An 18358-nucleotide genomic window follows, 5' to 3' on the forward strand; every position below is an offset into this window, starting at 1 on the left:
ACTAGTATAAATGGTTTTTTTTGTTTATTTTTAGGTACAACTGAAACTTCCATGAGTGTTATTTTCTACATTAAGTTTTACCCATAAGTTGAGCATGCATGTATTTCACAAAAAATAATAATGATGAAACAAAAATAGATAACACATCCTTCATTTTCTGATAATACTTTACCTACACACCTCAGTAAAGTCACAGAGACAAATGTAATCTACATTAGAATAGTATAAATTTGATACCATAATATAAAAAACAAAGATTCTGCAAATAATTATACTTTGAGGATACATTGAATCACACAGCAAATACATTTCCAATTGTATTCTTGTGATTCTGTGTGTTTTTTAATAGGCGTTTCTCGGTAGGACAAAGAATAACCACCGAAATGCAATTCACACTTTATAACAACTTCTTGCTAGTTATTAGAAAGCATCTTCACTTACAAACCAATCATTCAGTATTATTGCTAAAAATAATAGAATAATCTCTTAACGGTCTCACCTATTAAATGGTCATGGTATAAATCATAAGAGCATGCCTTAAATGTATATGATAAGATTTGATATATTGGAGTCCTTAATACGAAAATCAACCCAGCTTCTTACTCACGTGAACATATTCCCCCATCCCGAAACTTACTGTTTTGGCAAAAGTCAAGAGTTATTTAGAATAAATGTATCCAAAGTTAGTCAACCAAGATTGCTATATTGTTTCTTCTTCCTTTTGTATACGTTTTATTTCTTTTCATCTTATTAGCAATCTAAAAGCTACTAAAAATTTTTATCCACACTTTAATGATAATAAGATTTCTATTTCTTTTAGTATTTGCATTCAGATAATTTTAGAACTGGATCATTTTGAAACACCCATGACAGAGATTTTCAGAAGAATGTATAACAGTTTACTTAGTCAAGACAGTAGCACACATATACAGAGGGAAGTGCAGAAAATAAGAATATTAAGTGAGAGCCAGATTTTAGAGAGCTTTGTACTCACATATTTATTAGGTAGATAATAGAATGTCATCCAAGTTTACTTTAAATTGGGAATATGGTTTGAGATTTGAACTCCACTCTCAGTTAAATCACAAATAGTAATTTTTTCCTGTTGAAACCTATGGTGTTCTAAGTTTTTGATGAATTATATTTTCAAATTTAATTAGCAAGTTTACAGAGCATCTACATGTCAAACACATATATCTACAGTGCTTTGCTAATGATTTTCTATCTTCTATTGAATAACAATGACATTTGTAACATGCGATTCATTTTTTGCCATTTGTGAAGCATAGCCATTTAGTTAAGTTTGTTTTGCATGATTAATCTTGACTGATAGCTGGTTTGTTTTCTATTCTAGGTTGTGGAGACTAATTTGGTTGCTTTTGACTGTCACTGGATCATTATAAATGAGGTAAACTCAACTAAACCTTATCACCAACTCTTTTTCCTGTTTTCGTATATATATAGTCCCAACATTTTCTACAATCTTGAATTTTTAAGAGAAAACAGAACATGAAGTAAACTTTCAGCTTACTGAGTCAATGCTGTTAAATAAAAATAGAATGAAAAGTTTTTTAAAAATGATAACGGGCTTTATATGAATAAAATAAATGGAGAAATTCTTTCCCACTGAGTATCTTTTAGCATTTTCTGTTGGTACATCCTGACTGCTTAGGGAGATCATCTTTATAAAAAGTACAGTTCTTCTTTGTAAGCAAAGTGAATTCCTCCCAGTGGAGTGCTTGTGTTTCATTTATATTTTAATGTTGTTTCTAGAGCTTTTATATTCACCCCCCTTACTTGAGGATTAAATAGTTCTGCATATGAATATGAATAAACAGAAAACAGATTTTTCCCTTTTCATAAGGAAGTATGACTGCTTTAAAATCCATAGACTTGTCAAATTCCTTGTGAATGTCTTTTGATTTTTGCAGCGATAATACATAAGATTAAAAATCTATCACAACCTGAAAACCCTGTGAAATAAGTTGTTCCATTAGCATCTGTCAGTCAGGAATGGAAAGGGCAGTGAGGAGATCAGTCATGGACAAGTAATGGGATCATGTGGATTTGTCCTCAGCAAGATATGGTGTTCACTCATGCCTATTATTTATGAATAAAGATAATGCAGGCCATTGTTTTGTTAAGTACTGACTGGGCCATGTGTTCTTTGAGCCATGGCTACCATGTGTTCCTAGCTTTGGCCTCCTCCCCTTTCTTGGGGAGGTGAATTTCTTCTTCTCTCTCTCTCTCTCCAATTTACCTTCTAAATAAACTATATTTTCCAATCTGATGGTAATAAAAATAAGATATTGCATTATCTATGACACTACATATGGAATTATAGAATAATAAGATTTGTTTTAGAGACAAGATAATTGGGGTAAGATAGTCAGCAAGATAGGTTCAATCCTGATGCAAAACAAACTGAAGTCATTTTACCTGTTTATGTCAATAGAGCTGGCTAGAAAAATAAAGTGACTTTTTGCCTCCTTAGAGGCACAGATTAATCAAAGCAAATTAATATTTGCAATCATTAACTGGAAATATCCATTCCTTTCCATTCTCTGATAAGATTGCAGAAGCAGCCCCTGAATTAATTTTTTTCCATATCTAATTTAGCTTCTACAACTACACTTAAATCTTAAAAGTATATACTCAAGTAGAGCTTCTTAGAACACCATGATCATTTATCCATGGACTGAGGGTCAATTTGTACTTTGGAAGAAATTGTCTCTTCTTCTTATATAGGCATAACTGGAATAGATGAACATGTTTCATTGGTAATAAATAGCATGAACAGAAAATAAAAGTGTATATCCTATAGCATCTTTCTTATGACTCATTTTGTTGAACTTACCTTTAAATTTTGTTTCATAGAATATTCAGAGGGAAATATTGTCCTGCAATAGATGCTCCATAATCTAAACCACTATTTTGCTAAATTGAACATCCATATAAACAAAGCAAGCTAACTGGTAAATAGCTCAATAAATGTTAGAAGTATAGAAGATGATATAGAAGACCTCAATTATTTTATCATTCTTCAAATGGGTTTTCTGCAGTAAATGGTTATAACTTCCCCTTTGCTGTCACTAAAACCCTTATCTTTTTTTTTTTTTTTTACTCACAGTCCTACTTCCTTGTCCTTGAACAGAGATATAAATTCTTTTGGGCAAGTCATACTGTCTAGCCTTTGAAAAATATGTTTCATGCCATTCACATTTGGTTATTACTTTTATCTGAACTAGGCTTAAAACTCAGAGAATGAGTAAATATTTTTTCTGTATTTCACCTTTAAGAAACACCATTGTCGCCGGGCCTGGTGGCTCAGCCTGTAATCCCACTCTTTGGGAGGCTGAGGTGAGTGGATTGCCTGAACCTGAGGGTTCGAGACTCGCCTGGGCAACTTGGCGAGACCTCATCTCTACAATAAATCAAAAAATCAGCCGGGCGTGGTAGTGCATGCCTGTAATTCTGGCTACTTGCATGGCTGGGGCGGAAGAATCACCGGAGCCCAGCAGGTCGAGGCTGCAGTGGCCGCTCCAGTCAAGGCAACAGAGTGAGACTCCAACTCAAAAAACAAAAAACAAACAAACAAAAAACACCATTGTCAGCCAGTGTATCTGAGGTCAGCACTCACTTTCACGTGATTCCATTCAGCCACCCGAGTCTCTCACTTACATATGCCTCAGAAGATTTGACTCTCACCTCTTTCTTACACACTTTTCATTTACACACTGGCTTACAAAAATTTATAATGGATGAATCATAATTTTCCCTAGTCTCCATAAAAGGAAAAACATGAATTTCTCAAAATATCTAAGAAGTTAGTAAACTCTAAATGTAAAAACAACAAAACCCCAACAATATGCAAATGCCCATTTTGACTGAACATGGAGACCATGAATCTGTCTAGTTTGGTTTGTGCAGCTATTATTTTGTTGCTAATTTTAAAATGGGCTGCAAACATTTATTTAATCTTATTGCACCAATAGTTTTCTTAAAGGGGGAATATAAATCAAAGTTGGCATTGTGCATCATGATACAAATTGATGTAGAAACTTGAAAACAATGTATTTTTTGCATTTGCATTCACTATGCTATTATAATGAGAGGCTGTGCTAGCTCATATGGTGCAATCAATCATATGTTAGTACTTGGGACCAGTATTTATCTTCTCCTTGCAATCAGTGGATCCATCTCAGAACAGCCTTTCCATATAAGTATTGTTATCCCTTCAGGGCCCTGGAGCAGATGGCCTGGCACTTTATTTAAGTTTTATAAAAGTTAGAAATTCAGATAGGAAGATGTACACTGTTTAAAGCTGTGAGAAGCATAGTGCTTTATGTACCCTTCTATTTCCTGATAATACTGAACCTGACCGTTGGGGTCTTGCTGTGATTTTACTGACTTCTTGTTTAACTAATTCAGCACATCATTTTCTGTTAACAACTACTGAGTACTTAAGGAGAAAGTTGTGGGTTTGGGGGCTCTGATGGTGTTGTTTTGAGATTTAAAAAGTTAATATGTGTTATGGATGTTTTTTATTTTTTCTACTTTAGTGATAAATTAAATTGCTCACTTCTAATCTATCAAGCAGAAAGTTACCATTCTGCTCCTCATCATGTTGGTATATAGCCTACAGCTGTTTCTGTTCCATTTTCAATAAAATATATGCATAATTGTTTTACATTAATGTTAAACTTTATGGAAGTATCAAAAAGTCATCTTTACTAAAGCATAACAAATATTTTTAAATGGTTTTTAAAAGGCATCATCTTGCAAGGCATGGTGACCAATGCCTGTAATCCCAGCATTTAGGGAGGCTAAGCCCAAAAGTTCAAGACAAGCCTAGGTAACATAGTGAGATCTCATCTCTACAAAAAAATAAAAATTTAGCAGGGTGAGCCTGTAGTCCCAGCTACTTAGGGGACTGAGCTGGGAGGATTGCCTGAACCCAAGAGGTTGAGGCTGTGGTGAGCTATGATGGTGCTACTACACTTCAGCCTGGGCAAAAAAGTGTGAAATTCAAACTCAAAAAAAAAAAAAAAAAAAAAAAATAGCATTATCTTATTCAATAGACCACATAGTAGGCAACTTAATCTCATTACTGAAATCTGCTTTATGCAAGATTGTTTAAAGCATTCTCATGTCTTGAATTACAACATTTTAGTGTCTTGAATTGAATTTTTAGGTATCAATCTTTAGAAGACAGCTTGGTAAAATATTGCATTCATTCATTAATTAATTTATTAACATTTATTGAATACCTACTACAGCCAGAAAATTTGTTATATGCTAATAGGTAAAAGAATGGGAAAAGGGAATATAGTAGTTTTTTGTCTTAATTGGCATTGGATCTAATGGATTTTTAGAGTATTTTCTTCTCCACAATCTTGTTAATCTAAATCTAAAGCTGATATACTACAAGGATTCAGGAATGACTCAGTTCTTCTAAAAGACTTCTTATGGGTAATGATTGCTTCTGGATGGAGTTATATCCCCAGCAGACAATTTAACTCTTTTTTCCTCCTTGGGTCTTACACAGTTCAGGATCCAACCTACATTAAAGTATCGAAGCATAGTGAATAAGAATATCCTTGTTGAACATATTGACTTAATTCCTAATAATTTTTTATTACTCAGGTAAATTAGTTTTGAGAAAAAAGATTTTATGCTTTACCCCTAAAGAAGCACATTTTTAAAAATCAGGTGCACTAAAAAAAATTTACTCATTTTTATTGCAATATTGATTTCACTTTTATAAATATATTTGATATAATAAAGATATAAGAAGAAAACATAATTTATAATTCAAGTTCTTTTAACTCAAATCTCAGGAATGCTGTACATCTTGATAGCGATTAGCATGCTGGTGGTTTTGGTGTCTGAGTGAGTGCTTATTTGGTAAACTAGCTCTTCACATAAATCTGACAGCTAAAACTAATATTAATTTAAACTGTAAGATTTAAACTATAATATTTTTTAAGTTAAGAACATTAGAACACTATAGATTCTAATAGATTCTATAGATTCTAATAGATTGTATAACAGTGTCACATACTAATAGATTTTGTAACAGTTTCACATTTTAATACAAAGTTTACTTGTGGATTTTTTTTTTCATTTAAAATGATCTCTTTATAAATAAAGTAATCACTTGTCTTTCAGTGTTTATATAACATTGCACCTGCCACTCTTGAAATGCAACCTTTGAAATGCAGAAGTAAAGTTCTGTACATATAAAATAGCTGCCTAATCAAGTTTTCATATCACTATCAAACTGTTTTTGATATCAGGTGTCAAAACTAAAATTGCAAGTGAATTTTTGAGACAGACTGTCTGTTAGCTTCATTCAGAATGGCAGATTCTTTCCTCCCAGAAAATTACTTTATTTTCCCTTCTTCAAATAATAATAGGCAAAATATACTCAATTCAAATTGACATTTTTTCAGCTATACTTTAGTTGCTTAGGTACCTGAGAACTACAACTTTGAGGCAACCATTCCTTTCCCCTTTTTTGTGAGTTTGAAATAGTCCTCTTAATGACTTTGGCTCATGATAGGTGACTTTGTCATTCCTTATTGAATCATCAGGAAATTAAATGCTAAAATAATGTATCTTTATAGTATTAATTCCTTTCATTCATAAATATTAATCTAAATAACTCCTGTAAGGAAATATGAACATTTTTTGTGTAATTTCTTCAGAGAGTGTTTCTTCTCATGATATTTGTACATTCATCCTATAAATAGAGTATTTTGAATGAAGAACTTGGAATCTTTCTGATTCTTTATTTATAAGGTGAGAATAAACAGTGTCTGATTCAGTGTAATCTTTTTAGCAGAAAAAGAGAAAATGGGCAAAATGGTTAATATTTTGTCTAACATGTATTAGGCACTTATTAAATGTGTTCATTGCAGGTAGTATAGATAGAGATGATGCTATTTGATAAAAATGTTGATAAATCTTAGTATTGCTAAAGAAAAATGACCATGTATATAATACAACTTAGTTAATAATATTAGAAAAATGCCAGGTACAATTTTCCACCACCTTTTAAATAAAAGTTCCTGCCTGCACAATATGAAATGTAAAAAATTGAAAGATGTTGAATAGCAGTATTAATATTAATTGACTTTAAAAGCTGTCTGGTTAAAGTTAGGGCTTAAGATGGCATTGGCAGGACACTGTTTAATTCTACCTTTTAAGCAGATGACATAGGATTACAGAGTGACCTGCTCTTTGCCAGACAGAGTTTTTGGTGGTCAATGAAATGACACAGACTAAAGGAAAAAGATGGCATTTTAAACTGAGAAAAACCATTTTATGGTACATTAAGGATTGATTAAATGCCCAGATCCAGGATATTACACTAGATCCAGCTGATAGCAGGTGCTATTTTCAGAGAAATCTTTATGTAATAAAGATCATAAGGATGATTTTTAAATTGAACATATGCTACAAAAAAGACTAATATGTAATTAGTCTAGTAAGAAAAAAGTAAATTTACACCTGTGAACTATCTTGTCTTTCATTTTTCTGTAATAATTTCTTGGATCGAAATCAAGAAATGCTCACTGCAGTCTTAAGTTTACCTTGTGTCAAATCTTTTATTTCTATCACATAAGAATCTATGTCAATTGTAAAGCTTCATTGGTATAAAAGGTTTCAAATGGATACTATTAAACACAGATTGCTTTAGTAAAGAATGCCTTAAAGCTAAAATTCAGTTTGATCACTTTTATTCTAATTTCATTTAGAACAGATGTGTGTTAAAAAAAATATTATTTTTTTAATATACTTTTACAGCCATGATTGAGCCAAAGCTTAAAATTTAAGTCAGGGGCTTGGAGGTAGGGGAAAAAGTAAAAATTATATTTCTTTGAGTTTGGCAAACACTCATATACAAAATAAAATTCCTTTAGATAAAGAACATTGGATTTCTCTTTTTACTCATCCTGATTCACATTGTATTAAGCAACAGAATTTTTCATCTTTGTATAGACCACAATTGTCAAAACCACAATTATATGCTAACTTATTCATTCAAAAGTTATAAAACACTTTGATATTAAAAAGTGCTCGTCCTCCTCTTGTTTTCTCTACCTGCCTCATTTAAAAACCTTAATTTTCGTATATATGTGTATACACACACACACACACACACACACACACACACACACACACACATATATACTATACATATAGCAATTACATTGCACAATCTTCCAAGGTACTCAAGTATTCTAATCGGTACTTGAAATCCATTAATAGATAATAAACTATAATAGCAACTTATTTGTGACCTTTTTAAATGTTTTGACTGTACTCATATTTTTCTATTGTTCAATGTAATAAACTATGAGCATATTAATAAGCTGTATCTAAGTTAATTGCTTTATTTGGAATTGTATAGACATCAATGTATATAATTTGAAGCACAGATAGCAACTATAAATGAGTTGATCATTTTGAAGAAAAATGTGTTGTTTTCCATTAGATGTGGGCTAAGCATTAAGCCAATGCATTAAGGTAACAGAATGCTTAACATTTTTAGATTATGAATGGTTTTGTGTTTTTGTTACTATATTAAAGTATTTCTAATTCTTCTACTCCTTATCTTATAGGAAATAAACGATATGGATGTTCAGGAACTTGTAAGAAGGTCAATTGGAAGGTTAACAATTATTCGGCAGACATTTCCAGTACCCCAGAATATAAGTCAGCGATGTTTCCGTGGCAACCATCGAATATCTTCAACGTTGTGTGATCCTAAGGATCCATTTGCTCAGAATATGGAGGTATGTTCTAAATGCCAGAATATTTCTTCCACGGTGCTTTGTTGAGCAATCACAAAAAGAGCCTTTTGAATTGCATTGAATTCAGAATTATACATATTATCATTTCTGAACAATTTTCCTCCTCTAGCAATTTCATATGTCTGATGAGGAAAAAGTGGTAAGAATTTGTGTCTTTGTTTCTTTTGATCTCATCGTAGATGAGTTTTCTACTTCTTTAATAAAAATATAATAAATATATGCTCTTTCCTTTTAAGCAAATTGATTCATAGCATTTTCCACGGGAGAATTTATAATTGATATTCTTAATGCCAAACTCCAAATTATTAAGCTAATAAATTTGCTTGACTTTTCTGACATAAAAAGGACATAGATATTTATTATTTTAAAAAAGATTAGTCTTCAGTTAGAATAACTTTAACAACAACAACAAAAAAAACCTATTCTGAAATAAAAAGGAAAGTGCTATAGTATTATATGGTAATAACCAGCTCAGCTAGGACATAAGCTGAAACCTCTACCATCCAAAATACAACAAAAAATTTGAAAGTAAATAAATAAAATATTTGAATAGCAAAAACAGAGAGCACCAAGTCCCTGTAGCTTACTCCAGAGAATGCCCTTTGAATACTCACTTGAAGCCCATTTCTTTTTCTTAAGGAAAATCCTACCAGTTTTTTTTTTTTTTGTTTGTTTTCCTTTTTGCGCTGGATATCTCAATTAGTCATTTTGAAGAGTGTTACAAAAAGCAGACACACAGGCGACAGCGGAAAGCCACAAGGAGCATTATCTAGCAAGGCAAGAGACAAGGGAAAGAACAATCAATCATACGCACTAACTCATATATCCTACCAATATAGGACTTTCCCTGTAAAACCAAATCTGTGTCATAAAACAGTTCCTAAACATATCACTGAAGTATGATACTAGCTTATAAGTTATTATTTAAACAAAAATCCTGAAATATCAGCAAAGATTAAAATCGTGATTGATTTTAGAAGAAAAACATGATATACATTTTTATTAATTCTATGTTATTATAGAAATGTGGGGTACAATTAAGGATGAACTACACAAGTAGGTTGCATACCAGTGAAGTCTGGGCCTCCAACTGGCCCTCACTTTCCCCGGTTTAGGATCAGGTACCCTTTGTGTTTTTATGTGTCCCCTCCTTCCTCCCTCCCCTGGCAGCGCCCAGTAACTGCTGCTTTCTTCCTTGTGTTAATGTGATTAGTGTTCAGGGTCCACTTATGAGTGAAAACACATGGTATTCATTTCTTTGTTTCTGCGATAGATCACTAAGTATGACGATCTCCAACTCCATTCAATTTGCAGCAAAGTCCTCGATTTTGTTTTTCTTTATGGCTGCCTAGTACTCTATTGTGTCTGTGTACCACATTTTCTTTATCCAGTCCACTTTTGATAGGAAATGGGGTTGGTCCCATGTTTTTGCTCTTGTGAATAGCACAGCTATAAACATTCTTGTGCAAGTGTCTTTTTTGTACAACAATTTATGTTCCTCTGTGTATATTCCCAGGAAATGCATTGCTGGATCATATGGCAAGTCAAGTTTTAATTCTTTTAAGAATGACCACAATGCTTTCCATAGAGATTGACGAGTCTGCACTCCCAGTAATAGTATAGAAGTGTTCCCTTTTCTCCACAACCTCACCATAACTATTAAAACATTATATATTTTAGAAACCTGTTTTTTGTTGTTTTTCTTTTTAAAATTTTTTTTTAATTTTAAAGATGTGGGGTACAATTCAGGATTAGGTATACAAGTGGTCATAATACAGGTAAAATCTGGGCCTCCCTTTGGTCCCCATTTAGCCTGGTTTGAGATCAGGTACCCTTATTGATGTTATGTGCCCCTCTCCCCAGGCAGTGTCCTGCTACTGCCAATCCCTTTCTTATAGGATTATTAGAAACCTATTTTTTTTTAAAATGTTTACTATGGAAAACATTTTGGTACTTAGAGATGCTCAGTTTTCAGAGTTTGGAAATGTAACCCTTGAAAAACTAGGTCATCTCCAATAATATCAGAAAATAAGATGATTTTGCAAAACTGCTTCTATTAAAACACAACCTGATAGCCTCCCTAGCCTTTGTCACTTTTGAAATTTTTTTAGATAAATTATCATTTAACCAACCATTTTTTCATATGTGTTACAAGAAGCTTAGCTCCAAGATCACTGTCTTGGAATGGATTTTAAAACTCCTTTAGAATAGGTATCTTCCAGGACCTGACATCATAAAATTCCATAATATACTTTTCTATCATTTCCTCTATCACATCTACCACAGTGCTTTGCATCTATGTGAATATTTGTAGATTTGAATGTAATTAAGGAGAAGAGAATAATCAAAGTAAGCCAATCCGAAGCCTCAACAAGACCTGTTTAAATTTCAGTTCCACTCTTACAGATATGCTTATAATGGCCCATCTTTGCATTTTAACTGATTATCAATATGATTGATATGAAAATGACAGAATTTTTAATGAAGAAAATCATGAAAGAATTTTGATTTAGAAAGTTGTGAAACATTAAAGATGTTTCTCTCAAAATAAGCACTGGAAATACAGGACAAATTTAAGAGAAATTACTGATTGTGTCACTTTGGAAAAGTAAGCAGTATATCGTAGCATATTCACTTAACACAATTTTTTCACTTTAGTTAATGAGGTTCTTGATATCAGGGAACAAATAGTTTTATTTAGCTCTATATTTCCAAACGTATCTGATACATTTAAGCTGTACAAGATTCATATCTTTCTCCCTAACCCATACTTTCATCCTACTCTTCTGAAATCCACTGATAGAAGAAAACAGGACAACTACCTTTTTATTTGCTAATGTGTTACATATTAACTTCCCTCTTATGTGTAATAGGATTTGGTTTCTTGACTGTTACCTATTTTAATGTACACAGAAAGAGAAGTAAAATTTAGAAAAACCTCAGTTTCATAAATGTTTAAATTAGTATCAGAAAGACTGAAACTTAAGATTTGCTGAAGTTGCAAAATAAATGTTCAACAACACCTTTTAGCTAGAAAACAGAGTTTTTAGTGATATATGAAATAAGAAGGAAGTGATCCATTCACTTCTTGGTGAAACCGATGTTAGTTTGACTGCCAATGGAGAGAAAAGATAAACATTCAAATCCTTTTGCTACTGTTTTCTCCATCTAAGGAAAACTATCTTCAAATTGGAAAAATTAGTAAAAGTCATGAAAAGAAAGTAAACTACTGGTTTAGAAGGAACAGGGGATTAGAGACAGCAAGAGTAGCACTCACTGTTTTGAATTAGGCCTCTCAGAAAACTACTCAGAGCAGTCTATCAGCCAGCAGATGAGATCACAATATTATAGTTTGGAAATACTAGAGAAATACTTAGGAAGAGGGCCAAAGTATAAGAGATTTTCCCAATTTTTCAAAAGGAAAGATAAATGATTCTGGCAATCAGAGTTTGGTATATTAAATTTTAATATTTCAATAAACTATAGGATGCATTATTATATAAATAGTTTGGGGGTACTAAAAAATCTAAAAATAAGACAATAGGACTTCCTTAGGAACAAGCATTGCCAAGCTTAAGTCCTTATTAATAGGCATTTTTAGATTGGGAGACTCATAAAGTTGAATATTGTAAGTTGGTTTTTATATGGGGTTGAAAAAATTTTCATATGAAATCCTTAGAAAGATATTAAAAAGCCTCGATAGAATAATGCCACTCAGGCATTTTTACCAAAGGGTTCCTGAAGGCAGAAGATAGCAAAACCCCTGCCTCATATAGAAAGAAAAAAAAAATCCTCAAAATATTTTTTCTCATTATTACCTATAAAAGTTAGAACTTGTGACTGAGCATGGTGGCTCACAACTGTAATCCTAGCATTTTGGGAGACTGAGGCAGGTAGATTGCTTGAGCCCAGGAGTTTGAGGAGACCAGCCTGGGCAACATAGCAAAACCTTATCTCTAAAAATAAATCAAAAAATTATCTGGGCATGGTAGCACATGCCTACATGCCACTGCACTCCAGCCTGGGTGACAGAGTGAGAACCTGACTCAAAAAGAAAAAAAGTTTAACATGTCTTTTTATAAAATTAAAGGTAATACTTAAAATAATTTGTCAATTAAGCTATTTGGGTTTTTTTCTCCAAATCTTCAAACAAAATTGATACTTAAATATATCAACAAAATCTTCAAGCAATATTTATATGCCTTTCATATATTCTGTAGTTTTGAGTACTTTCTGATCGCTACAACCTACCACCAGGAATTATTTTACTCTGAGTTAAGGTGTGTAGAACCAAATGAATATTCAAGCTGAATGATAAATATTCCACTCTTGAAATGCAAGGAGCTCTGTATAGTCATGCACAAAACTCTGTCTTTAGGTCTAATCTTTTAAAAATGTTTATGACTACATGAATGAAAATAAATTAAACATGCCTTTCCCATTTGTAAATGACATAACGCAAGGAGAAGAAGCTTACAATGTATCACACAGTCAAGATCCAAATTGTTAATACTGACTGAATAATAAGTTGAAATTTTACGGAGAGCAAGTATAGTTTCAAAATTAATTTCATGATATCTATATGGAAGAATCCTGGTTTGACAGCTGTTCAAAGTCGTTAAATTGAAGGCAAATTCAGTATGAGCATAACCCAAGTCATATTTGCTCTAATCATTTTAAAACATAATCTTGGTCTCTGTGTCAGGAGAATTTTGCTAAGATCAAGAGAGATAGTGTCACACTACTCTCTCTTAGTCAGATCATATCTGCAATAATATGTCAATTCTGGCTACTAAATTTTTAACAGAAGCATTGAAAAACAAGAGAAGGACAGAATAAGAAGATTAGGATGATAGCAGCCTAGAAACTATATGAAATGATGATGAAAACTGAATGAAAGAGGATGCTTCAGGGCAAGCAATAGTTGTGTCAGATATTGAAAGGTAGCCCTAAAGAGGATGTGGGAGCTGCAAGTTCAGTGATGTCAACGAATGGTATAGTAACAGTGAAATGGAGAGAAATGATTGGTCAGATGTGAAATACTGGAGTTTGAGATTTTAGAGGTAGTATATGTTTGTGTTTGGCAAATAGCCATTTGTGTTTGCTGTGGCCAAAGTACAAGTATAGGTCATCTGTGTAGAAATCAAAGTGAACTTTTTAAATACTAAGAGATGGTTTGGGACCACTGTGCAGGAGGAGTCAAAGACCTCACAAATAAAAAATGACCAAAGGTCCATTGATATCAGAAAGAAGCAATAAAGCATAGCATAAGAAAGAGCTTGAATCTCAGAGAATAATGGGCACTTGTCTGAGAAAGGAGTAACAATTTAGGAGGGGGTAATTAAAAGCTCAGAAAATGTCAACACCACCTTTTGACCCTAAAGTTTGGAATGCAGACAAATGAAGAGAGGCGGTCATTTGTTGAAAACACTTTTCACATAGCAGGTATAGTGCATGCCTCAGATTATGCAAAGAGAAGGTGCCACAGAAGCAATCAGGTTTACATAGAATTCATGCTACCAGATTTCTCCTGTCTCAACTTTTGTCAAACCCTTCTAGTTTAAAACTTGACTTTCTTTTTTCCTTTCTTTCTACTTTGTCTTCTTTTATTTGATGACTGTTTATCAAAAGCCAATATGTCCTAGGCTTTAGGCTAAGTAAAAGTATAAGGAGGGTGACCCCTTCGGGTCCCCTCCCACTGTGGTAGCTTTTCTGTCATCTCAATAAATCCTGCTTTCAAAAAAAAAAGTATAAGGAAAACAAAGTTCAAGGGAGAAAAAAAAAGATGTACAATAAAAGTTCTCATTCAGAAGTAACTCATATTCTAGTGTGAGAGATAGATATTTTAAAATCTTAGTTTTATGATATGTTTCAATAAAGATATGCAATGAGTATTCTGGAAAATAAAAGGACGTAGCCTAGGGTGCTCAATGTAACCTAGGATGGAAAGAGATGAGTTGTCAGGGTAGGATTCTTCTTGCTTGTAACCTTTGAACTAAATATTGAAAAGTGTTAACTATTTGGAGAAAGGTAAAGAGCTATCAAAGGTTGCTTCCCCAATAATCTGATATACCCATTTAAAACAGTCAAAGGGAAAAGCAAAATCAGCTCGAGAGTTAAGAGACGGCAAGTTTCAGGTAGGAAAGTCAGGAAAGGTAAGAAAAGGCCAGATAATTGTATATCGTTTTAATAATCATTTTGAAAATAAAAATATTTTCCCTGGATAGTTGGGTACAGCTGGCTCAATCTTTATATTTTTTTCACATTTTTCTGTTGAGTCTTCAGAGTCTAATTCCAACTTGAATTTTGACTCATGAACTACATTTATCTTCAAATTTCACAATTTATTTGTAGTAGAATTCAGTCATTCTTTTCTAGTCTGTCTGGCAGGATGGGGTGAGGGTGGACTGGGGGTGAGAATAGCCAGTCCAAATATTACCTTATGAAGAACAAACTTGTATTTTACATAATTCATGAGTGTTCAATGACTCTTGAGAAAAAAAGACTAATACCTATATAATGGTGCTTAACAACACAAATGATTACAGATTTACATGGCATGTAAAAGAAAACTTATAAGACAGTTAGAACGCTCTTATTAACAGCTGTGCATGGCATCAAACTCTAATTATTTCAGTAGCTGAGGCTTAATACCATCCTGTGATGTGGTCAGATCATATCAAAAATTTTCTTCATGATTAATTATAACCAAAAGACAATCCACAAACTCTCCTTTTTGGTTTTAGGAAAAGTGGTAACAATACACTTCTAAAAACCTGAGCCAATTTGAATGCTACATTACTTTACGTTTTTAATTTTACATTGGGTTTTTCCTTCAGAGGTAGTAATATAGCATTTAACGGCTCTCATTGACCTAGGATCCCTTTTGGTGCTATGTTTTTTGAACAATTTTTAGTTTCTTTGAATAATAAAAATCTTTGGTAATTAATTAACAGTAGGATAGTAGCTTTGGCAAGAACTTAATTTTAAGAATACAATAGCCAGGCTCAGTGGCTCAGCCTGTAATCCTACGCTTTGGGAGACTGAGGTGAGTGGATTGCCTGAGCCCCTGGGTTCGAGACCTGCCTGGGCAACATGGCGAGACCTCATCTCTACAATAAATCAAAAAAAATTAGCCAGGTATGGTAGCGCGTGCCCGTAGTTCTAGCTACTTGGAAGGCTCAGGCGAAAGGATTGCCAGAACCCAGCAGGTAGAGGCTGCAGTGGCCGGGAGCGGCCACTGCACTCCAGTCTGGGTGACAGAGTGAGACTCCAACTCAAAAAAAAAAAAGAGTACAATAGACCTTTGCAAAAATTGGCTATAATTTATTTTACAATCAATGTAGAAAGAAGATAATAATGATTACGTTAGTAGAAGAAACAGTTAATGTAAACATATTCACAAATAGTTAATAATTTATTATGTCAATGAATTGCAATATATTAAGTTATATAATTTTGCACAGATCCTTGATTATTACATTTTCATTAAGAATCACCATAGACATAAACATACACACAGATGGCTGCTTCTTTTTAAGCACCTCTGGTTCTCATATATATAAGATCAAGTTGATATTTTTCCATCTCAATGACTAGAGTGCAAAACTTATCATATTCAGCAAAGGTATTATTCAGTTTTCCCTTCCATTCTTAGACCCTTAGATTCTTACCTCCTCAGAAAGAAATAAGGGCCAATGATTTTCTATGGTCTGACACTACCAGTCTTATCTCTGTTGAAACTTCTTAAAAAAAAGAAATCTTCTCTTGCACACCCCTAAATAAGCTGAAAAAGCAATTGAGGCATACAATCAGACAAGACTTCATTTTCTATGGCAAAATTGCCCAGGAAATGACAAACGAAATCTCCTGCTTAATAAATAACCTAGTGAACCAGCCATCAATGTCATGAAGTGAAGCAACTAAGCTAATGATTTTCTCCTTATTCTTGATGACCAATGCCAATGATTCTAATGATCATTGTCTAATATCTTTTCAGATTTCAAATCTTTACATCTATGACACAGTGCTTCTGCTTGCTAATGCTTTTCATAAGAAGCTGGAGGACCGGAAGTGGCACAGCATGGCCAGTTTGTCATGTATCAGGAAGAACTCGAAACCCTGGCAGGGGGGGCGCTCCATGTTGGAGACCATCAAGAAGGTAAATTCCTAATTTTCATGTAAAAAGAATATAATAAATCATTGTTTGATGAGATTCTTTCTAGAAGAATTATTTCCCTGACTAATATTACTGCTAATACAAAGCATAATATAGTATAATGTGAAGATGAAACAGTGAAAGAGAAAAAGACCAAAGGTCATAATCATATATAAAACAAGGCATCCTTATATTTATTTGTAAGAGAATTTTATACAAGAAAAAATCAGTGGTTGAGATATTTTAAGTTGCCTTGACTATATCATTAGCATTAGAGATACTCAAATTATTTTGGGGCCTGACAGGAAGTACAAGAAGTTGTTTTCTTATTAAATGGTACCATCAACCAAAAAATGAATGGTAGACTTAGTAGCTACTCAGTTGGACAAAACATGGTAAGATATTAGATGTGGAGTCCTTTAATTTATCTTACAATAAAGATATAATTTGTAAACAGCTAATATGTTGCAGACTTTGTGAACTATTTGGGGTGCTTGGCTGCATTATTCTTTCTTAAGAACTATTTATTTAATTATCAATAGTTTTGGGGGGTACAAACGATTTTTTGTTACATGGGATGCATTCCATAATGGTGACAAAGTCTGTGCTTTATGTGTACCCTCTGCAACCACCTGTGTCCACTGTAGCAGAGCAGTCTAAGGCATTATTATTTTTCTTTGCTGTCAAGGTGTTGCTAAACCCGGCTGTGAATCTGTTTGGCTTAGCAACCTGTTCCAATCCCAGAAGGCAGTTTATGTTGTTTAGCTCCTCTCAGTGGTATAAGCATTCTGCAGATTATTAGTCTTTTTGTCATGTCATTCTTGTTGACATTTTCCTTTTGTCTTGCACAGCTTCTTGGATTTAAAATGAAATGATTAATAAAACAAACAAATTCTCCTATACCCTTTACACAAAAGAGACAGCCATTTGGAAGTTCATATTCTTTATTTTACCCATTCTTTTTTTTTTCTGCACGTGTTTGCTTTCTCTCATGATAGACAAGGAAAAAATAGCAAGTCAAATGAAATATGCATGCATTGAGAAAAGTCAGAGAAAAACCTAAAAATTTAATATGAGAAGTGGCCTGGATATAGAAAAACAGGAAGTTGAGGAAAAAAATATTTTGAATGGAGAATAGCCTGGATCTTTTTCTTGGTACTCTTGTAGGAGGTCCTTTTCTGCTGCTTTAACAGACTACCACACACTGGGAAATTTATAAAAAACATTAAATGTGTATATATTTTGCCTCATGTTTGTTGAAGCTGGAAAGCCCAAAACCATGGCACTGGCATCGTATGAAAGTCACTCCATGGAGGAATGGCATCATATGGCAAATGAGTAGGTGAGACAGAGAAAAAAGAGGCCAAACTCTTGGCAA

General features: G+C 33.2%; 1 protein-coding gene across 1 annotated transcript in view; it reads left to right on the forward strand.

Annotated features, from left to right (window-relative positions):
• The window catches only part of LOC110595294 (glutamate receptor ionotropic, delta-2-like), a gene marked incomplete at its 3' end in the record, with an annotated part of 33780 nt that overhangs the window by 1598 nt on the left and 13824 nt on the right, over positions 1-18358 (forward strand). Inside the window, exons 2-4 of the mRNA XM_021710480.1 lie at positions 1355-1408; positions 8631-8804; positions 16822-16983. Of these exons, the coding sequence (XP_021566155.1) occupies positions 8643-8804; positions 16822-16983 (324 nt within the window). The remainder of the gene's footprint in view (positions 1-1354; positions 1409-8630; positions 8805-16821; positions 16984-18358) is intronic.

This window comes from Carlito syrichta, unplaced genomic scaffold (genome assembly GCF_000164805.1).
Source record: "Carlito syrichta isolate Samal-C Ts95f unplaced genomic scaffold, Tarsius_syrichta-2.0.1 Scaffold289181, whole genome shotgun sequence".
Taxonomy (NCBI): Eukaryota; Metazoa; Chordata; class Mammalia; order Primates; family Tarsiidae; genus Carlito; species Carlito syrichta.